Consider the following 22,637-nt stretch of genomic DNA (forward strand, 5'->3'; position numbering starts at 1 on the left):
TACGATTTCTGGCTTGTATGGAACTTGACAATACATAGGCTCGAATGATCTTTTGGTTTGATGAGGCACATTTCACTCTTCATGGGGCCTGTAAATACACAAAACAGCCAAATATGGGGAACTTCTCGTTCATCCACTACAGAATCCATATATTACAGTATGGTGTGGATGCAAGATCATATTAATCCTGCACTGCAAGAAAGGCAATGCTTGGAGACCGTAGTGTTCGTGCCATATGGTGGCCCTCCCCATGTTGGCCGACAAGTGAAGGAACTGCTGCGTTGAACGTTCAGAAATTATCGCATCATTTCTAGAGACTTTCTGCAGTTCTGGCTAGCCCGATCACAAGACTTTAATCCCTGCAATTTCTGCTATGGGGATACCCGAAAGACAGAGTTTACCGTGGCAGCATACAGATGCTTGTTGATTTGAAAGCAAGCATTAAACATATAGCTGCTATGTAAAACTATGTCGCACGCAGTTCTTCATTTTCAGAATGTCATCTCAAGTGAAGGAAAACACACAGAACAATATCTGTAGATTCCTAAGTTCAGATATTAAAATTTAATCCTATGTTAAGTAATTCATCATGTTTACAGTGCCAGTTTCTTCCCTGATAGAGGAAATTTTAATTATTATTTTTTTTTTCTTCTACAAATTGCTTCCCCATACCCTAAATGACATACCCATTGATTTTCACAGCGCCATCTCTAACCATTTTGACACTAGGGTCCACTGAATAGGGAAACTTATTTTATAACCGCCCAATGTGTGTGTGTGTGTGTGTGTGTATATATATATATATATATATATTTTTTTTTTTTTTTTTCAATGTAAATGTGAATTTTAATTAAAAGTCATTGTCTGGCTGTTCAGCTAATGGGAGGCAAAATTAGGAAGGTAATCAGGATAGAAATAGACACTCCTGCCCTTATATTACACTAATAGCTCAGAGTGTGAAAGAATTTTAGTTGTAGGAAAGTAAACAGTATATGACTGAAGAATATAAAGCTGGTGCTGAGGTTATCCGGGAGCACAATTTCCCATCCACGTTAGCAACAGCCCTGGACATGGTAGTTATATGCATTCGGAAGTGGTATGCACAAAAATTTTATCTTATAATTAAAATTATATGAATTCTGAAGTGGTTGTCTGTATATCTCTTTGCACCAAATTCTTATACTTATTAAAATTATTCTTCAAATTAAGGTGCCTCCGTAGCCAGGTGGGAAGGAGCAGCAGTGCGTAGCACACACTTCTTGATTAGACCGGGGTTCGAGCCCGTCACCACCAAATACGAAGGATGCGGAAAGGTCAGGGAATGACCACCACATATTCCCGGAGCAATATAGCCTTAGTTGCTAATGCTCCTAAAAACCAAACAACAACAACTTCAAATTAAAATTCTATTTAACTTTACTGTATACTCTTATACTTATGTTGTTATTGTTTTAAATTAAAGTTTTAAACTTAAATTTAAAAAAAAAATGTTCTTGTTTATACTCTGGCATGACCACTAGGTCAGTGGAATTTACAATATATCAATTTACAATACAAATGTTAATCATATTTAGCAGCCACGGGCTTGAACCCCGATCCACTCAAAGAGTGTGTGCTGCTGCACTCGTGCTCCTGGCGCATTATAGCCAAAGTAGCTTATGCACCATAACAACAACAACAACTCGTGCTCCTGACCACTCTGCTACATCAGTTACCCAAATTAACTGGCTGATATATGTAAAATGGTACTCCTTCAGTACGCCACACCATTTCACTATTTCAGCAACATAGGTTGAAATAGACCACATATACAACCTTTAATGTTTCAGTAGTTTCCTATACATTACATATACCTTAGTGTTGTGGCCAAAAAATTATTAAATTAAATGAGTTTTTATGAATTTATTTAAATACCTTTACTTAAAATTTTTTTTTATTAAAAATAAGATCAAAGTATTATTTAAAATTAATAAGTAGTCATTAATTAAAAATATGAAATGGCAAAATATGTTTAAAAAAAAAAAAAAAAGCCACAGCGAGGACTTACCGTGCTGCACATTGCCGACAGACCCATAAAATGATTGAGTTACTTTGCTGCATTAAATTTCGAGATTGCCACCCTCTGTCGTGAGCTTAAGTGGCGACCTCCTACAGACCAGGATTGAGCCTATGTAATCCGGGAAAAATATGGTAATGCACGTGAAAATGCACAAAATGGGAAAATGTAAAAAATAATTAAAAAAAAAAAAAAAAAAAGTCTAATATTATATGCATCGAATATATACACCCGAAAAAGTAAAAAATATAAACTAAAATAAAATAATTATGACAATCAAAGTCTAATAATTAATTCTATATACATCCCATGTCTAACTACAATAAATTAAACTAAAATAAAGCAAGAATGCTAACCTAAAATAAAACTAGCATCTTGAATATCAAAATCTTGGACGGCAATCTCAAAATTTAACACAGCAAAGCAACTGAATCATTTTATTTTTTGGTTCAGTCGGCAATGTGCAGCACAGTAAGTTCTCGTTGTGGCTTGAAATTTTCTTTTTTTTTAACATATTTCGCCATTTCACATTTTTAATTAATAACTACTAATTAATTTTAAATAATACTTGGATCTTATTTTTAATAAAAAAAATTGTTAAAGTAAAGGTAACATATCGTAGATGCCACGGTTACCTGTACATATTTAAATAAACTCATTTCATTTAATAATTTTTTGGTTACTACTCTAAGGTGTATATATAGGAAACTACTGAAATGTTAAGCTGTATATATGGACTATTTCAGCATATTTTGCTGAAACAGCGAAATGGTGTGACATCCTGAATATACCGTTTCACATATATCAACCAGTTACCCACTAATTTAAGTTTAAAAACTTTAGTTTAAAATAATAAGTACAAGAGTATACAGTAAAGTTAAATAGATCTTTAATTTGAATTTTAAGTACAGGCAGTTTCCGCTTTACGAGTTTTTTTTTGTTTTTTTCCCCCCAAGTATCAAGTATCAACAAAATCGAAAATATGAATGTTAATTGCAAAGGATGAATGTTAAACATTCATAAATAGAGCATTTCAAACCACACACACACACACATAGCTATACAATACAGTGCACTCCGCGTTACAATATTAATCCATTCCAGAGACACCATCGTATCGTGAAAATATCGTAATGCGAACACAAGACCTTGGAAGTTGAAATTTTCACTATATAACTAAGCTATTTATCTCTGTAAAAGGTCATTTTATAATGTAAATTGTATTAGTTACCAATTCAAATCACTAAAAAGCACAACACTTTCATTGTTATCATATGTTCTGTTGTAGGAATCAATTTTGAATGGTTTTGCTGATATTTTTATGGTGGTCACGACCATAAAACAATAAAAACAATTTGCATTTTCTGGTTTATTGGGCTTTTCTGTTAATGCATCTAATTATAAACAGGTAGTAAACTTGATCTTATTGCATTTGTGAAAATACCGATAACTAGAATTGTGTGGATTTTTACGTTACTATGGTGAAATGTATTCCCCTTCACTGCAACCTTCAATCACATACAAAACATAAATAAATTTTCAGAATCTTCTCTTCATTCCTTTTTTTTTTTTTTTTTTAAGCTTCGTAAATGTGTTACTCTGTGAAAATCGTGTTAGTTGCAATCTCACTTGCGTGTGCCGTTAAAAAATGCTTATGCATACAATCATGAAATTTATAAAGAAAAGAGAAGATTATCTTGGAAACAAATGCCTCTTGAAGCATTTCTGAGGAAGACGACTCCTTGTGCAAAAAAACCAACGAGTGGCCAGCTAATAATGAGTGATCACCGAGTGTGCATTTAGTCGATGAAGAAGAAGAATAAACATTCTTTAACATTTGTAAGTCATAAATAATTTCTTTTTTATTATAATTTGCTTGATTTTACAGGTTAAGTTTTCATTTCTTTGAATAAATCGATCAATCATTGTTTAAACATAAACTAATTAGCTAACTAATTTCATTGTTGAGAATGTAACTCCCGTTTTTAACACTGTCTATGGGAAATAAATTCCCGCTTTACGAGCATTCACCAGGAACGACTTAACTCTTAAAGTCAGGAACTACCTGTATAAGATTTTAGGACATACAGAAATCACTTCTGAATGCAGGCACCTCCGCAGCCAGGTGGGCAGGAGCAGCAGTACGTAGCACACACTTCTTGATTAGACCGGGGTTCGAGCCCATGACCACCAAATACGGAGGATGTGGAAAGGTCAGGAAATGACCACCGCATATCCTCGGAGTAATATGGCCTTAGCTGCTAATGCTCCTAAAACCAAATAACAAACAAACAACAAACTTCTGAACGCATATAATTTTAATTATAAGATAAAAATTTGGTGCAAACAGATATACACACAACCACTTCCGAATGCATATATCTATCATGTCCAGGACCATTACTAACATGGACAGGAAACTGCACTCCCAGATAACCTGAGCACCAGCTTTATATTCTTCAGTCATATACTGTTTACTTTCCCACAACTAAAATTCTTTCATACTTTGAGCTGTTAGTGGAATATGAGAGCAGAAGTATCTATTTCTATCCTAATTACCTTCCTAATTTTGCCTTCCGTTATCTGAACAGCCAGACAATAACTTTTAACTGTAATACACAGCATTTACATAAAAAAATATATATACTTACTAGCTCTATCTATGCAGCCATTCACAAGATAGGCGAATAGTTTCATTCAAATTACTTATACAAAAACCTACAAATAACATATAATATATATATATATATATATATATATATATATATACAGTGTTTTTTTTGTGACAGTACGCAACGGTACGGCATACCGGCACCTTTATTAACAGTGACGTGTGACATTTGGATGCAATGCACTTCGAAATTTATAATATTCCGTAAATTTTTTCACATGTTTACCTACTATTCAAATAAGCTTAAAATGATTTAACTAAATTTGCATTTTTTACTGTCTATTGTTATGATATTTTCTATATAAAACTGTATAACCATTTTTATAATTCTAAATTACTCAGTCGGACCTCTGTTTAATTATTTTAAATTCCCCTTGGAAGTTACATTTAAAACAGTTTCGGTTGAGGGAAGAAAATTTTCATATAGCGAACGGATTAACAGAGAATTAACTTGGTACGGCCTGTTTGCATTTCTCACCTTCAAGCAATTAGTGCTGCTGCACAAATTAAGACAGCTAAAGTGATTAGTATTGTATAACTTAGTGGTACCTGGTAAAACCTATCCGACCACCTGTCCCACATACGGAGAAGTCGCGCTGGTCAAGAGTGAGCAGATCAAGGGATATTCCCAATGGGCTCTGGCCCACCTTCTACTGCAGTGGTGTCCAACCTTTTCCAGTACCGGGGCCATATTCAAAAAAATTCAAAGTTTCTTTAGTGTGTTACATTTTCGATATCTTATTGCATGTAAAAGTAAAATTGAAAATATTCAAAAATTTAATTAAGTAAAATACACAATTACATTTACTGAGCAAAACATTTAATGAGAAAAATTTTTTGATAATAAAATTTAAAATGCTGTTTTAGTTCACTTTCCTCGCGGGTCATAGGTTGGACACCTCTGTGAATCAACTGTAAGCACCCCATTCGAGAATTAGAAAAGTGATTTCCTTTTACCCCATAAATAATTGCTGTTATTTCACGGAAGTGCGTTTTCCACATTTTTCCGAAAATTTTCCCTATCTCTGTTTACACTTTTACCTGAATATCCGAATGATACTGATATTTTGGACACTTTCAAAAAAAGAAAAGAAAAAAAATTTAAATTTAAGAACTAGTGACAATACTGATGACGAGAGAAGGAAAACAAGGACAACGAAGGTATTAAACCTACTAAACATGAAATGTTGGCATTTGGTGAAAATGAAGTTATTAGAGTTGAATGCAATTCGTGGATACCTAATTGATAAGAAGGTTTCCGAAGAATTGAAGTATTTGATGAACGCTCTGTGTACGATACCAATTTCACCGAGTGAATGTGAACGAGGATTTTCAGAAATAAATCTGATCGCCAACTAGCACTTCGTTGATAACAAAAACAGTTTCTTCACTACTGTTTCTTAAAATTGTGGGCTGTCCGCTGACGTGCTGCGATCCAGCAAAACATGTTGATTCGTGGCTGCTTCGGAAACGACATTCAGCAACCAATACAAAGAGCAGGAAAAGAAGTCGACATAGGGTGTCGGACGAGAACTTAATAAAAATTTTGAATATTCTACAAAAACTTTATTACGAAATTATTTTTACTTATTTTACTCACATTTTACTTATTTTTTTATATACTTGAATAATAAATTTATGCTTAATAAACTGTGCTAATATACTTAATTTCTTGTTCTTATTCTAAAAAAAAAATACTACTAAAGTAACAATATGGGGGGGGGGGATTAGAGTACTTTTAATTTTCAATTTTTCCCGATAGCAAAGGATAAGTACCGGCACATATTTTTTTACAAAAAAAAGCATTGTGTATATATATATATACAAATACAGTAATACCCCGAAGTTACGCGATAGGTGGGTCCGACAAAAATCGCTTAAGTCGAATTTGTGTAAGTCAGGGTACAACTTTGCATATAAATACATATAAATTTTGTTTAATTGGGACCAAGGACTAACAAAAACACTAGTTTAGAAGAAAAATATCAATAAAATTGCAGTTCTTTATACATATTAATACAAAATATGTATTAAAAAAAATAAATGACATACGTAAAAAAGTTATTTCGATGTCGATGGCTTCATAAAATCTAACAAATTCGTCTGACGACACAGAGACTTCTTTTTTTCACGCAGAATTTCTTCGTAGCAAGCTAATAATTTTTTTATTCCTTGCTTTGTAACTATAACGTGTTCTTCGTTGTAGTCTATGTTTTCTAAAATTTTTAAGCCCTTTTCAATTGAGCTAAGACCTGTCAAGTTTGCAATTGTCATGTGCTTTTCGCCGTTGCCTCATTTAGGCCTGTAGCACATGCAATATCACATGGTCTTTCATTTCGCTCAAAGCATTTCACAATTTCATATTTTTTCTCTATCAACAGAGGCGGACTGGCCATAAGCCTTACTGGGGAAACCCCGATGGGCCTGTGTGATTTTGGCCATAAACCATAGTATGAGGACACTATAAATTTTCCCGGGTAAGAATTTTTGACCCAGTCTGCTTCTTTTTATCGATAATTGCTTTTCTTTTTCCCTCTGAATCTGCAGTGTCTTCACCAGTACGCTTCCTTTGCACACCTTTTAAGTATTTTACTCATTTTTAGGGAAAGCACAATTACAAAACGAGGAGGCACGTTTGATACGCATAAACAAAGCTGCGCGCATGTAGCAACTGAATAAACAACACCATAAAGGCAGAGATACACTATTAACACCTCACATTTCTAGGGTTACTACCATAAAACAAAAATCCAGTTGCATTTCTGCTAGTGGAATCTGTTATAAACTGGTAGTAAACTCCATCTAATTGCATACCAATAGCTGGAATTATGTTGGTTCTTACGTTATTATGGTGAAATGTGTTTCCCCTAAAACAAATACATTTTCAGAATCTTCTCTTCATTCCTATCGTGTTGCGTTCGGTTGGGGTGATTCTGCGTTCGACTGCCATTTCTTGTAAACACAAAGGCGAATCGTGCATAAGCCAATTCGGTTCGTGTTATATTATAAGATATCGTTACCGTATTTATAAATAGTGTATGATCGAATTCGTGTAGTGTAAACATGTGTTATACGAGGACTGACTGTATACGGCTCGACCGACGCAATCTATTTCTCTCATGAAAACGATGTAATTTCCGACAAACGTTGAGCACTAGTTCGAATGCACACATATAAATATGACAGTTGGAACACAAATTCTTGTATATGTGTGCAGCTCATGCGCAGTAAAGTTGAATTTTGTTCATCTTTCGCTCTCACTCTCCGCCGTCGCACCATATATCGCGGTTCTTGATTTTTTCGTTTGGCAACACTGCCGCCCACTATAATCAAGAACCGCGTAACGTCCGAGTTCGCGTAAGTCGGGGTATTACTACACACACACACACACACATATATATATAGAGAGAGAGAGAGAGAGAGAGTGAGAGAGAGAGAGAGAGAGAGTGAGAGAGAGAGAGAGAGAGAGAGAATTAATATGAATTTTAACTAAAAATAATATCAAATACATGCCAGTAGCACGCAAAACAGTAGAGCAAAAATATCAAATTAATCTAATAAAAAACCGGGAAGGGAAGAGAAAAGGTAATAAGACAAAACCTATTGTAGCTGAAACTCTCCTAACTAATTTAGAAATTAAAATTACAATTATAAAATAATAAACTCTGTTGTTCTTCCAACTATAGTTCTTTATTCAAATTATATGTATATTATAAGGCAGTAGTGGGTTGATCTGCTAATGCTGCACTTGTGCCACCCTCTGTAGTTCATTAATTTTTTCCTACATAATCTGGTTAAGTTTACATAGCAAGTCAGTGGTATGGCCTTACTTTGGAGTGCTTGCCTGTTCTATTATTTATTATTCATTGCCTAAGGACCATCGCTATTCAAATCCTCTGCATCGGCAGTTCGACTGGAGGATCCGAGTGGGGCTGAGCCTTCAATCGATTCGCCGTTGCAGTGATTTGTCTAGCGATTGAAATGCAGTGAATCCCTTGTGGTCTTCCAATGATATGGAGCATAATGGTCAGTCTATTTTTGTTAATTTGTTTTATTGTAGTCAGAATATGTCTCTCTTTGTGATATTTCACGCAATTTGGACTTGGCACCCATTAGGGAGGTCCCACTAAAATTTTTATATAATTCGCTTGTACAGTTTATTATTTTAAAATTGTAATTTTAATTTCTAAATTAATTAGGAGAGTTTTATCTACAATAGGTTTTGCCTTGTTACCTTTTCTCTCCCCTTCCGGGTTTTTTTTTAGATTAATTTGATTTTTTCGCTCTACTGTTTTGCCATGCTACTGGCACGTATTTAATATTATTTTTTAAGATTCAAATTAATTGTATTTTAGGCATCATGTTTGGGAATTTGCATTACACACACACACACACACACACACACACACACACACACACACACACACACACACACACACACACACACACACACTATAGGATCACTGTTATTAGAATCAGTTGCTTTATAGAATCGAATTTCAAAGAACAAATTCAAAACAAGAAAATGCACCACACTTTCATCATTTATTAGAATCACATCTTCAGTTATAATGATCAAATTCTGAATGCCTCTGTGATATTTTTCAAAAGCACATTTCTGGAGGTCACAGCCGTTAAAACAATTTGCAGTTTCTGGTTTACTGGGCTTTTCTGTTAGTGCAATAAATGGGTAATAAACTAGATCTTATTGCATTTGGGATAATACGGATAGCTGGAATCCTGTGTTTCCATGTTATGTTGAAATGTGTTTTCCTTTCACTGAACTCTGTTCTTCATTTCTATATCTAAACTTCATCTCACTTGCGTGTGTCATGTTAGTTCCAATTTGCATGTACCATGAACTTTGTTATTGACTAATGCTTATCACGTCTTTTTTACTGTGTTTTAAATTTTACTACCAAAAAAAAAAAGTCAGTGAACAGAAAGAGTGAATTTGAGTGTAAAAGATAAGTTACGAATTATAGAAACATACGATAAATTAAATGTAGGCAATATGTCTCAAAGAGGAGCGCCAGTAAAATTAGGAGTGCCTCAGTCATCTTTATCAAAATTATTAAAATCACATCATACATTAAGCACTAATGTGATTAATGAAACTAGAAAAAGGAAGGGAAATGCCAAAGAGTAGATGTAGCTTTGTTCATTTGGTTCAAACAGGCCAGCTCATTTAATGCACCAATCAATCGTGGCATTCTTCTTCAAAAAACTAGTGATTTTGCTGAAAAATTACACAAAGAATTTAAGGTGACGGACGGAGGGCTGACAAGATGGAAGGAGAGGCATGATATTATTTACAAAAAACTTCATGGAGGAAAAACAGGATTCCGATAGTTCTGCAGCTGACAACTAGCTGAAAACCTCTTAGCAAACTGTGTTAAGCACTTATAATCCCGAAGACATTTTGAATACAGAGGAAACAGGGCTGTACTACAGGGCTACCACACACCATTGCATGATTTTTAAAAATTCCTCTGCATCTGCAGGAAAGAGGGTCAAAGACAGAATTACAGTTCTTTTAACATGCAACATGATTGGAACAACCATGATGAAGCAGTTAGCTATAGGCAAGAGTAAATCGCCTAGATGTTTTAAACGAGTATAAAATAGCTGCCTGTTGAATATGCCAATAATGCCAACACTAGGATGACAGCTTCTCTATTTGAAGATTATCTTCGTAAATGGGATTTTGCAATTGGATAAAAAAAAACAAATAAATTGCATTGGTTTTGGACAACTGCCCAGTTCAGCCAAAGTTGACTTTCAAAAACATTGAATCAGTTTTTCTATCTTTGAATACCACATCACTGATTCAACCTCTCAACCAGGGAATAAGAAAAAATGTTAAGACCGTTTGTAGATCGGATATGAAGCGAAGGATTATCCAGTCTACAGATGATGGTTTGAGAACATCTAATATCGCAAAGCAGATAACCGTTCCAGATAACTCATTCGAAGCACCCGTTGCTTCGAATGAGATTTCCAAAACCTCAACTGTTTCAAAAAATATGAATTAATTATTCATGAGGCTCAACTAATTCACGATACTGATCACGTTGAAAACACTGAAGACGTGGGGTAACAGGAGTTTGATGATTGGGTGGTGAACATAGATGGTGATCTAAAAGTTACTACAGATTTATTTAACAGATGAATAAATTGCCCAGTCTGTTAAGATAATTTCGCCAAAGAGGAGAAGGAAAATGAACCCAAACGAATTCCAGTTACAAAACGACAAACTCATGAAGCTATAGCTGTCCCGAGAAAAGCGTTTGAAAAAACTGGTGCAAGTAATCGTGAATACAGACTGTTATACAATATTGAAAAATCTATAAATAGACTTTGTAGTGATAATTGAAAGCAATCTAAAGTAAGTGGCGCATTCGTAGCGAGGTGGGCAGGAGCAGCAGTGCTTAATACACGCTTCTTGATTAGACCGGGGTTCAAGCTTGTGACCACCAAATACGGAGGATGCAGAAAGGTCAGGGAATGACCACCGCATATCCCTGGAGCAATATGGCCTTAGTTGCTAATGCTCCTAAAAACCAAATAACAACTAAAATAAGTGACTACTTTAAATTATAATCATATTACAAAGTGTTATATTTAATATGTATGTTAATTAAGCTATGTACGTAAGTGTAAATTTATTTTTTTATTTTGCTAACCTGTGGATAATATTCTCCCAATTTTCATGTATCATTTAATTTGTAATAAACCTTTGGTAATAAAGTATAAATTTGTGCTTTATATCTTTATTTTTATAGCCTCTGGATAATATCTGTCGATTTTTGCTTATTAGAATCAAAATGCAAACGTGATCACTATACCTGGCGCATACTGTATGTGTGTATATATATATATATATATATATATTGATAAATAATGCATAAAAAAAGAAAATTAATTTTTAGGTTTATATTTCTATGATTTTAATGAAATTTTATATGGTTCAATGTATATTTCTAAAAATCTGCTCAATAGGAGTCAAGTTTTTACTTTCAGGTGGAGGCGTGTGGTGAAGATAACAGGTACCTTACAGATTTGTGAATAGACTTAAAAGCAATAAGATATATTTGCAAAGGTTTTTATTTATTCTTGAATATATTACCTAATGTTGACAAACTGGCAGGAGCATCCTTGTTTGATGTCATGGTAAAAGAAGTTGCAGCATTGTTGCATTCCTTGTCAGGAAAACAGTCATCCAGTGAGGCCATTCAATGCCCTCACTGAATTTGTTTCTTCAGTTTCCTGATAAAAAAAAAAGTAAGTTTTGCAATTAATAGAACTGCATGTATGAGAAATGCATTTATATCTAGTATAACTACCAAACTAATATGAAAATTGATATGGCATATACATATAATGAACATGAACAATACTATTAGTTCTTTTTTAATTAGAAGGAAACATCATGCTTTTTTAGTTCCATAAATTTACAGTATTTTATAGTCTGAAATACCAATTTCAATACATGTAGAACAATTACTTCCATTTCCATTCAATAAACATTAAAGTTGCAGCTAGGATTATTTATATTTTGGATCAGTAGTCTGAGATGTAGAGCCACTGTATTTAGTCTGTATAAGGTGTGATCAAAATGTTTTGAGGAACTGAACGAATATTTGTGAAATGAAGCTTACCAACTATTCGGATGGATCATATTTACGAGTCTCCTCAACACTGTATACACCAGTTCCAGTGCTTCTGCAACTTTTGGAAGAAATCTAATATGTTAAATTCTGGAAGAAAACTTCCTTGGTGTTGTTGCAAATCTGTGACCTTTCACAATGGCACTTTAAGCTTGGGAAACCCAAAAAAAAATAAATAAAAAAAATACAAGGAGCTAATTCCAGTGAATATGGCAGATAGGGCACTACAGTGATAGAGTACTTCACAAGAAATTCTTAAATGGAAAGCACTGAGGGTGCACAACAGCATCATAATACAAGTGCTAATCCTAAAAGCACAATTTTCCATTTTCTCTGAATGGTATTACGCAATTTCTCCAGAACTGTTTATATTCCTGGATGACTGTTTGAGACAAATTCATGATGAAAATTACCTCTGGGGAGAAGGGATGGGGGAAAATAAGCACTATTGAGACTGGGTTGCATTTTTGAGCAACTGGAGAAGATAGATCTTCCACTTAGAGAACTGGTCTTGGTTTCTGGGGTACAGTCATGTCCATGATTCATCACCAGCAACAATGGAAGAAACAGTCTGGGTCAACAGGTGCAAACTGACAAAGATCCTAACATGCAGGCACAAAGTTGGTTGAACCATGTCCCATTCTCAAATTTTGTTTTAAAAATTTGAATAACATGTGCACAAGAAATACTATCTACATTAGTAAATACACAGATAGTTAAGCACTGAGTCCTAATAATATCACGAACATGAGTGTTGAATCATTGATTTTGACAATGGAGGAGGCCAGCCCTAATCACCTTTGATGGCCAAGTGACACTACTTGAAGTTAAAACCACAGAAAATGTCTACATATGATTACAGATGTACAGCATTTTATCTGAAATGCTAATTTTAATATTTCACAGATTTCAGTTAAAAGTTTCCCTAATTTGAAACAAAGTTTGATGCAAGTTCACTCCTCAATAAAATCGCTCATTTCAAAAACAGGATGAAATACATAAAACATGTTCATTGCAATAAGCATTACGTCAGACTTACTGTAGGTTACTCATGCATTATTGTGTCTATAGTACTTGCCAAACATATTGAAGTAAGTTACAACTCGCTGTAATGCCAGACTGTAGATATTTAGGTGACTCGTGCATTATTGTGTCTGTAGTACTCGCCAAAACATATTGAAGTAAATTTGTACAACTCGCTGTAATGCCAGATTTTTAAGATATAATGTCAGTATCCTGAATTTCTTCTACTTGCTGCTTTCCAGAATGAAGATAAAATCAGTAAATAAAATACTGTGGGAGAAAATTTGCACCTCAGATTTAACAAGAACTGCTCATTATTTATTTGATGGTGTGGGAAGCAGTTCAAACCAGTACCCCCAAAATGTGGGGGAAGAGTCCTGGATTGAATGACTCCCCCCTCCAATGCTTACTCATCTTGGCACCAAATGCCACTTTTGGGAGAGATGCTTGGATATTTTAGAAACATTTCACCCACAGAAAAACAAAGCTTTCCTTAATTGATCAGTACCAAATGTAGTTCTTAACAGCTGGAGGATATCCATTTCAAAGATGACTTCAATTATTAAGAAGCAAGGGAGGTAGATGACTAAGGTGACAAAGAATAGTAAGAGCAGAATCACCACATTACTTGTTCGAGCCATTTTCCACTCCACCAAAGCATTATTGCTTTGGTGGAGTGGAAAATGAAGCAATAATAACTAGTATTGAAGACAGATGAATCATAGTGATCACAGACGATGGGAAGTTGAGATCTTAGATGTCTCAAGAGCAATAGAGATGAAAATGAGAATCAACTTTCGTGTGACGAATGGGGAAAAAAATGTACCCAAAAACTTCCATGTATTCAGAACTACATTTGGTAATGTTTGTCTTAGTAAGGTGGTTGTTTACTGGTGGATGAAACCTTTCCAAAATGACCATGTCAAATTCATGGCCATTCTGGAACCATTTCATCCAATTATAAACAATAGCTTAAAAAAACCTGACCAGGGTAGCGAACAGATTACTACTTATATATTATGCATATAAATATAAACAAAAAAATAAATAAATAAATAATAATAATTAAAAAAAAAAAAAAATATATATATATATATATAGGCCCTCAATTTAATGGACAAAAAATTTCTGTCCTAAAGGAAACATTTAGAATCTATTTATATATAATGGCATCGTACATCAGACAGCATATCTGTCTGATTTGCAATGCTATCAGACAGATGTGCTGAAAATTCCTTCTAATGGAATAAAGACTTTTACTGCTAGATAATGCACCTGCTCACCCTAATGCTGAGAGGTTAGTTAGTAGGGATGGGGGAATAAAATGTGTTTTTCTGCCTCCTAACCCTACTTCACTGATACAGCCGATGGATCAGGGTGTAATCATTGCATGTAAGAGGTTGTATAAGAAGAAGTTTTTGGAAGAGATGACGGTTGTTTTGGAATAAAGAGAAGACTCAGAAGAGGATACAAGAGGCACCAGAACATTGCAAAACTTACATACATACAACATCAGATCTGCTATCTTCAACTTAACAGCTGCATGGAAAGATATGAAGATTACTACCTTGACCAATGTTTAGAAGAAGTTGTACGACGTAGAACTTGAAATGGACTTTGAGGGAGTTGAGGCGCCTAATTTTTGGGACACTCTTCTGAGGGCCGGTAACAAAAATGCAACTGAGAATGATGTGGAACAGTGGCTCGAAAATGATGGTGTTCCAGGCTATCAAATTTTTCTGAAGGAGAGATTGTGGAAAACGATGATGACAAAGATGAAGAATCAGTTGTATTGCATCCTAAATTGTCTGTTATAAGACAACATATGGATGACATCATACATTATATTGAATCATCATCAGACCCTGATGTGCTTCCTTATTATGAACATTTTAGAGAATTTCAATCTACAGTAATAAGGAAGCAGCACCAAGGTGTAAGGCAACTGAAGCTTGATGATTTCTTCAAGACCACTTCATCAACTGGATCTGTTTCACCAGCACCCTCTACCAGCAAGGAATTAACACCTCTCCCTCCATATAACAGTTGTTTCTGACTCTGAAAATTGTGATTCTTTTAATTAAGTTAATATTAATATTAAATATTAGGTATTTTTAATGTTTTTTGTATATTTTTTTATTCAATGGAGTTTAAGAATTTAAGTATTTTTCCCCTATAAAATGGAATTAAATGAAAAAAACAAATGTTCACATTGAAAACAACTTTGTGTGACTTTAAGGTAAAAAAAAAAATTTTTAAAAAATGGTGGAAACACTCCATTAGTTACATTGTATAGTTTTTGAGGGGTTTAATTAAAATAAAAATTCGGTTCCTGTCATAGATTTATTTTTATATTTTTAACAGATGTTTTGGCTGAATTGCTCAATGTACATTATAATAATCATAATAATGTAATAATAATGTATACATTATAATAACATTTTAATACATCCTGTAGATTTTAAGTTCATTATTAATATGTTTTTAAAATACATTCATTTTAGCAGACTTTCAATAATAGCAGACACCGCTTCCCCCAATTAGTCTGTTTAATGAACTAATAAAAGTCCTTGGACTCAGTGGAGGTCCCCATGGACTGGTGGTGTGCAAATGTACCACCAATTCACAAAGGGGGTTCAAAACGTGACACAAGTAACTAAACTACAGACCTGTTAGTTTAACTTGTGTTCCAGGAAAAATAATGGAATCACTGGTTAAAGAAGTATTGCAGGATCATCTAGACAAGACTGCAGTAATAGTTAAGACAGAGCATGGGTTTGTTGAAGGGAGGTCTTGTCTGACCAATTTGATTGGATACTATGATGTGGTCACAAAGGAACTGGATGCCAAAATTAATTTTTATATCATATACTTGGATTTCAGGAAAGCTTTAAATACTGTTGTACAAGGAAGACTGCTATACAAATTGGAGAGGTAAGGCATTAAGGGTAAGTTGTTACAATGGATAAAGAGATGGTTGAGTGGGAGACGACAGAGAGTGGTAATCAATGGATGGTGCTCTTCATGGACAAATGTTATTAGTGGAGGTCCCTAGGGTTCGGTGTTGGGCCCATTGTTGTTTTGTATATTTATCAATGATATTGATGAAGGTATATCAGGTTTAATGTCCAAGTTTGCAGATGATAGAAAGGTCCGCAAGGTTGTTAACAACAGTAAAGACAGTATGCTACTGCAACTGGATCTAGGTAAGGTGGGAAAATGGGGTGAGAAGTGGAAACTGAAGTTTAACATTGACAAATGCAAAGTACTGCATATGGGTAGCAGTAACCGAAGAGAAATGTACCAACTGTGTGGTACTACACTCGGGGAAGTGGAAAGTGAAAAAGATCTGAGGGTAATTGTGCAGTCAAATACGAAGTTCACCGAGTAGTGCAGATGGGCTGCCAGGGCAGGTCACGGAGTCTTGTCAATGATATCTAGGAATTTTGCTAGCAGGGACAAAGAGGTGATTATCCCATTATACAAGGCAATGGTCAGGTCACACAACTAGACTACTGTGTACAGGTCTGGAGGCCTCATTTTAGGAAGGATGTAGATTTGCTAGAACAAGTACAAAGAAGGAAAACAAGACTGGTAATGGGAAGGGAACAAAGCGCTGCTCTTACCAGGAAAAGCTCAAGTTCTGCAAATTGCAGCGCCTGGAGAGTAGGCACCTGCGAGGTGATCTGATTGAGGTGTATAAGGCCCTGAATGCATTGAGCAAGCTGAATGCTGATAGGGCACAGTTTCAAATTGAGGAAAGATAGTTGTAGAATAGATGTGCAAAATTTTGCCTTTAGCTAGTGGGTAGTTGATTGGTGGAACAGGCTTCAATCTTTTGTTGTGGAAGCTAATAGCCTAAACAAATTTAAGGCTGAGCAGGACAGGCAATTTGGAATAAATGGAGGGATGAAATGGGAGGGTTTTTTTTTTTTTTTTTTTTTGGCTGATGCTGCATAAGCTTGCTTTCTTGCATTGTATGCCTCTACTAATGCTAATGCTAAATCAAGGGCCTACTGTATATATATACACACAGGTATTCCCCACTTTCACAACTTAATTTGTTCCTAGTGTGTGCTCATAAAGCGAAAACTTATAAAGAAGGAATTTATTTCCAATAGACGTAATGCTAAAAACAGAAGTCACATTCTCAACAATGAAATTTGACCATAGTAATGCTAAATAAAGGTCAACAAAACAATAGTTTATGCTTTAACAATGATTTATTTATCCAAAGAAATGATATATAGCCTTTATTACAGTGGAATCTCATTAATACAAAGTTCAAGGGATCTAAATTTTCACATTTTGTAATAACGAGGTTTGTAGTAACAAGGTCCCCCCCAAAAGTGTCAAAATTTTATCATTATTTATTATTATTATTAGTATATTTTTTTTGGTACATATTGTATATCTAAGAATAATAATAAATAATAATACAGTCGATTCCGGTTATCTGGGACACATCAGGACTAGTGCATTTTGGCCCGATTAAGCGGCTGCCCCAATCTGAAGTTTCACGTAAATAGTTAAAAATACAATGCCCCCCTTTACAATTGGTTCACTGTACAATCAAATCATGTTACGATGGAGTCACCATTGTAAAGTACCGTTCACTGTACGATGTGTAATAAGTGCCAGTCATTGTGATCACGTTTGTGAATTGAATTTTAATTCAATTAAACAGCGATTCTAATTAGCAAAAATAGGAGGAATATTATCCACAGCTATAAAAGTAAAGATATATTAAGTGCAAATTTACCCTTTATTACCTTACCAATTAAAAAATTAAATGATACGTGAAATTTGGAAGAATATACGTGATAATCGGAAGAATTAATATGTACTGTAATATGTACATACTAACTAAACTAGTTGACATTTCTGTTCACTGCCATTTGTGGGTCGGGGTTAAAATTTAAAACAATCAGTTTTAAAGCAATCAATAACAAAGAACATGGCACACATAATTGCAAGTAACACAATATGTGCAAGTGAGAACGGAGTAACAAATTACGAAGCTTTAAAAATAGGAATGAAGAGGAGATTATGAAAATTATTTTTTTTATATGATTGGATTCCATAGAAGTGTAAACACATTTTACCATAATAACCCACAGAATTCCAGCCGTAAGTATTATCGCAAATTCAATAAGATTGAGTTTACTATCAATTTATGACAGATTTCACTAACACAAAAGCCCAATAAACAGGTGACTGCTAATTGTTTTATGGTTGTGACCTCCAGAAATCCAACTGAACTACGTGGTCGGAGACAATCGTAGGATAATCTTCAGTGCTGCGGTCTCCTGCCCCGATTAAACAGCATTTTGTCCCAATTAAGTGAAGGTAAACACTGGCTATTTTCTCAATTGGGTTCTGTTTTTTAAGATTTGCCCCAAATAAACGGCTGCCCCGATTAACCGGTGGCCCAAATAACTGCAATACACTGTAATATAAAAAATAAATTAATAAAATTAAATAATAAAAATATAATAAAGCAAAAACAGAAGCCTTGTCTAACAATACAGTAATAGGAATAACATATTTTTTAAAGATTTTATTTGGATGATAAACTAAGAGAAAAGCTATAATAATGGAAATGAAAATATTGTATAGTATATATTTTGATATATATACAATATTTTAGTATCACAGTAAAAATAATTACAATAATTATAAAAGGAGACATACAAACCATTAACTTTTTAATAAATTAATCTAATTTAAAGAAAGAATCCAATTTTGTTTGCACAGTTTTTGTCCTATATGCATTTTTAACTACAGCACAGACGTTATCAAATGCAATAGTTGTTTCTTTATAAACATTACTGCAGGCCAAGACATTCTCTATTATGTTCAATGGAATTTGGGCATCTTTTTTAGATGGCAGTGTGCACGCATCTTCACTTTCGCTGTCACTGGTAACAAAAACAGCATTGTTTCATTTGGTACCCAGCAGCTCTTCTGGTGTTGCTGTTGCAGTGGTTACAACTTCATCATCCACCTTCACAAACTCTTCAAATTCGCCAACAAAATTCATATGCTCCTTCAAATTCCTCCATTCCTCACTGTTGCTATCACATTTGCCTGCTGGACCATGTTTTTCGATGATGTTCTCTCCAAAGCCACTCTTTCAAGTGATTATAACACTTGATGTAATATTTTCCCAAGCAATAACAAGATTATGGATAGCATCCAAGACATTCCAATTTGGCTGCAAATTGTTCCCTCCTTCTATGTTGCAGATCAAGTACCTTATCAGGCAAGCTCTATATGATCTCTTGAAGTTATAACTAATGCCTTGATCCATAAACTGGTGGTAATGGGGGGTAAAAACAACAGCCGTGTATTTGTCAACTTAAGAGTCTTGGCAGAATGTGCTGTACAACGGTCTAAAATCATCAAAATGTTCCTTTTTTCTGAAGCCAATCTTCTGTCCAATTTTGATAACCAAGCCTGAAAAATTTTGACCATAAGCCAAGCACTTGTATCGGCCTCATAATCACAGGGAAGTTGGTTAACTGCTTTAAAACATCTTGGCTTGGAAAACTTACCAATCACAAGTGGGCTTAGTTTTGTACTGCCATCTGAATTGCAGCATAACAGAACAGTGAGTCTTTGTTTACTTAATTTTCCACCATGACAACACTCTCCTCGAACAGCAAATGTTTTGTTTGGCAGCAAATTATAAAATAAACCTGTCTCGTCGAGATTAAAAATATCCTTTGGCTCATATTTTTCAAGGAATGACTGTACAGAACACAACCAGTCTGTAGCCTTTTCTTTGTTGACAAATCCAGACTCACCACAAACATTTCGCGAAACCAAGTTATTCCTGTTTTTAAATCTTTGGAGCCAACCACTGCTGCATTTGAAGTCACTAATCCCATGTTGCTGAGCAAGATAATTTGCCCTTTCTTACAAAATCGGACCTGATATTGGCAAATTAGATGTACGCATTTGTTGGTACCACTCGAAAAGTTTTGTTTCAAGCTTCTCGTGTTTTTTTTCATCGCTGCTCCAGTGTCACGCACTTCTTCAAGTCTTTTTCGGTTTTTCAGTATTGTAGATAAAGTAGGTAAAGACATATTGTATTCCTTTGCAATGTCCTTTTTGCTTCTTTCCATCCTATCGGCCTCCTGTATAATTTTTAGTTTAATTTCCAGGCTTAATTCTGTCCAGCTACATTTTGTCGCCATAACACTGCTAGATAAGATTTAATATAAACAAATTTTAAATTAATTTAAAGACACAAGTTCCGAAAAAGACGTCAGCTCAGATAAAATGGCACAAAAAATATATTGCGGTATACAATAGCAAAAGACTCTTTGAACTGGGGTAACAATTGCAACTGACCTTATTCATGTGGAGAGCAAGGGAGTGCATGTAAACAACTTAGAAACTTTTTATTCTTTTGTTAATTTAACAACTCATCCTTCAGAACTATGTTCTTCGGAAAGCACTTGATGTTTTAGCTACCATAAACTGCTTTTGTTTTCGCAAAACTAATTTCTAACAAGTCAGTGAAATCCTTCGGGAAGTAGGGAGCCAAGTGGCCGGGGGCAATAATCAGATCGCCCGGCCAAGATTTGTATTAAACATACAAAATCACAATATTTATTTCTCATGGAGTGAAAAAGAAATTTGTAATACATATGTAATAAGAATTTTGTAATAAACAAATATATTTACATAGAAAAGCCTATCCTTTCGCAGGGAAATGGTATGTGCTTCATATAAACGAGTACTTTGTATAAACCGAGTTTGTATTAATGAGATTTTACTATATTATAATTTGCTTGATTTTAAAGAAATTATTTATGTCATACAAATGTTTATTCACCATCATCTACTAAATGCAGACTCACTGATGGTTTGTCACTTGTTGATGGTTCATCACTCATCATTGGTTTGTTGGAAGCACAAGGAGTCTTCTTCAGAAATGCTTCAAGAGTCGTTTGTTTCCAAGACAGCCTTCTATTTTCCTTATAAATTTCATGATAGCATGCATAAGCATATTTTTAAATTTGTAGCAACTTTTCTAGTGCGCTTGAAATTTGAATCTTGACTCGAAAATCTCAATTGCTTTTTCTGTGTTGAAAAGCTTCATCAAGCCCTTTGAGAGTGAAGGAACAAACAGGAGTTTCAGTTGTTAAACCTTCTTCTTCCTCAACTTCTTCACATTTTGCCATTTCAATGAGGCAGATCAGTAACATCAGTTGTACAAACCTCAAATTGCAATTGGTTAGCAGCATTTACAACAGCTTCTGTTTCATTTTTGTATGGTCTCTTCTGTTTCTTGAAATCCTTCAACATTATCAATAAACTGATGACAGAGTTTATTCCAAACACACTTCATGTTCTTCTCTGTAATTTTGTCCCATGCTTGTTTTGTTATTTTGATTGCATCTAAAATGAGGAATTCTTTCCAAAATTTTTTAAGAGTTGAACCTCCCTCCTTATCACCTGCCGAACAAACAACCGCACGCACAATAATACTGTACTGTATAGCTATGCGCGTGGTTTGAAATGCCATATTTATGAATGTTTAGCATTTATTTATTGCAATTAATGTTCATATTTTCGATTTTGTTGATACTTGAAAAAAATAACTTGTAAACCCAGGAATTCATAAAGCAGGAACTGCCTGTATATATACATTGAATAGTATAACATGAAAGCGGAAACAAGAAAGTAGAAAAATAGAAAGAGGAAGTAGTCTAATTCAGTTAAAGGCAGCAAACATTAAACCCTATGCAAAGCATGGACAATAAACAGCCCAGACTGCAAACAAAATAGCAACAAGTGTCTTCATTTGTGATGTAAACCCAAGCCAAAGAGTAAAAACCATAAACCATAAATCTAGGTTTATGCTTTTAAAATAATAAACCATAAATCTAATTATAAATAAAAATAAGAATAAATTTTTTATTTTTGTTTATGCTATTTACCCTTTAGCTTGTGGTTTACATTAGAAATGAAGATGTTGCTATTTTGCTTGCAATCCTGGCTGTTGACACATCCTTATTTTGCCAATTTTTCATTTATACATTTTTTTTTTTGTTACCTTTTATCCCTTTTCTATCACTCTATCTCCCTCATTTTTTTCCAACTTTATATACATAAGAAACTGTTAGTCATTTCCAACTTAATAAAAATTATTAATACCACTAAGCACACAACACAGTCGGACCTCTCTTTAACAAACTTCCAT

General features: G+C 34.4%; 1 protein-coding gene across 4 annotated transcripts in view; it reads right to left on the reverse strand.

The window, feature by feature from the left end:
* LOC150091209 (nuclear receptor subfamily 2 group C member 2-like) overlaps positions 1-22,637 on the reverse strand; it is a 595,426-nt gene that overhangs the window by 363,952 nt on the left and 208,837 nt on the right. For all 4 annotated transcript variants that reach the window (XM_090374734.1, XM_090374740.1, XM_090374722.1 and 1 more), the window contains one exon: positions 11,857-11,996. In XM_090374734.1, the coding sequence (XP_090230860.1) occupies positions 11,857-11,962 (106 nt within the window). In that variant the 5' untranslated portion in view covers positions 11,963-11,996. The remainder of the gene's footprint in view (positions 1-11,856; positions 11,997-22,637) is intronic.

Source organism: Mastigoproctus giganteus, chromosome 1 (genome assembly GCF_048544385.1).
Source record: "Mastigoproctus giganteus isolate SK-2022 chromosome 1, ASM4854438v1, whole genome shotgun sequence".
In the NCBI taxonomy this organism is placed as follows: domain Eukaryota; kingdom Metazoa; phylum Arthropoda; class Arachnida; order Uropygi; family Thelyphonidae; genus Mastigoproctus; species Mastigoproctus giganteus.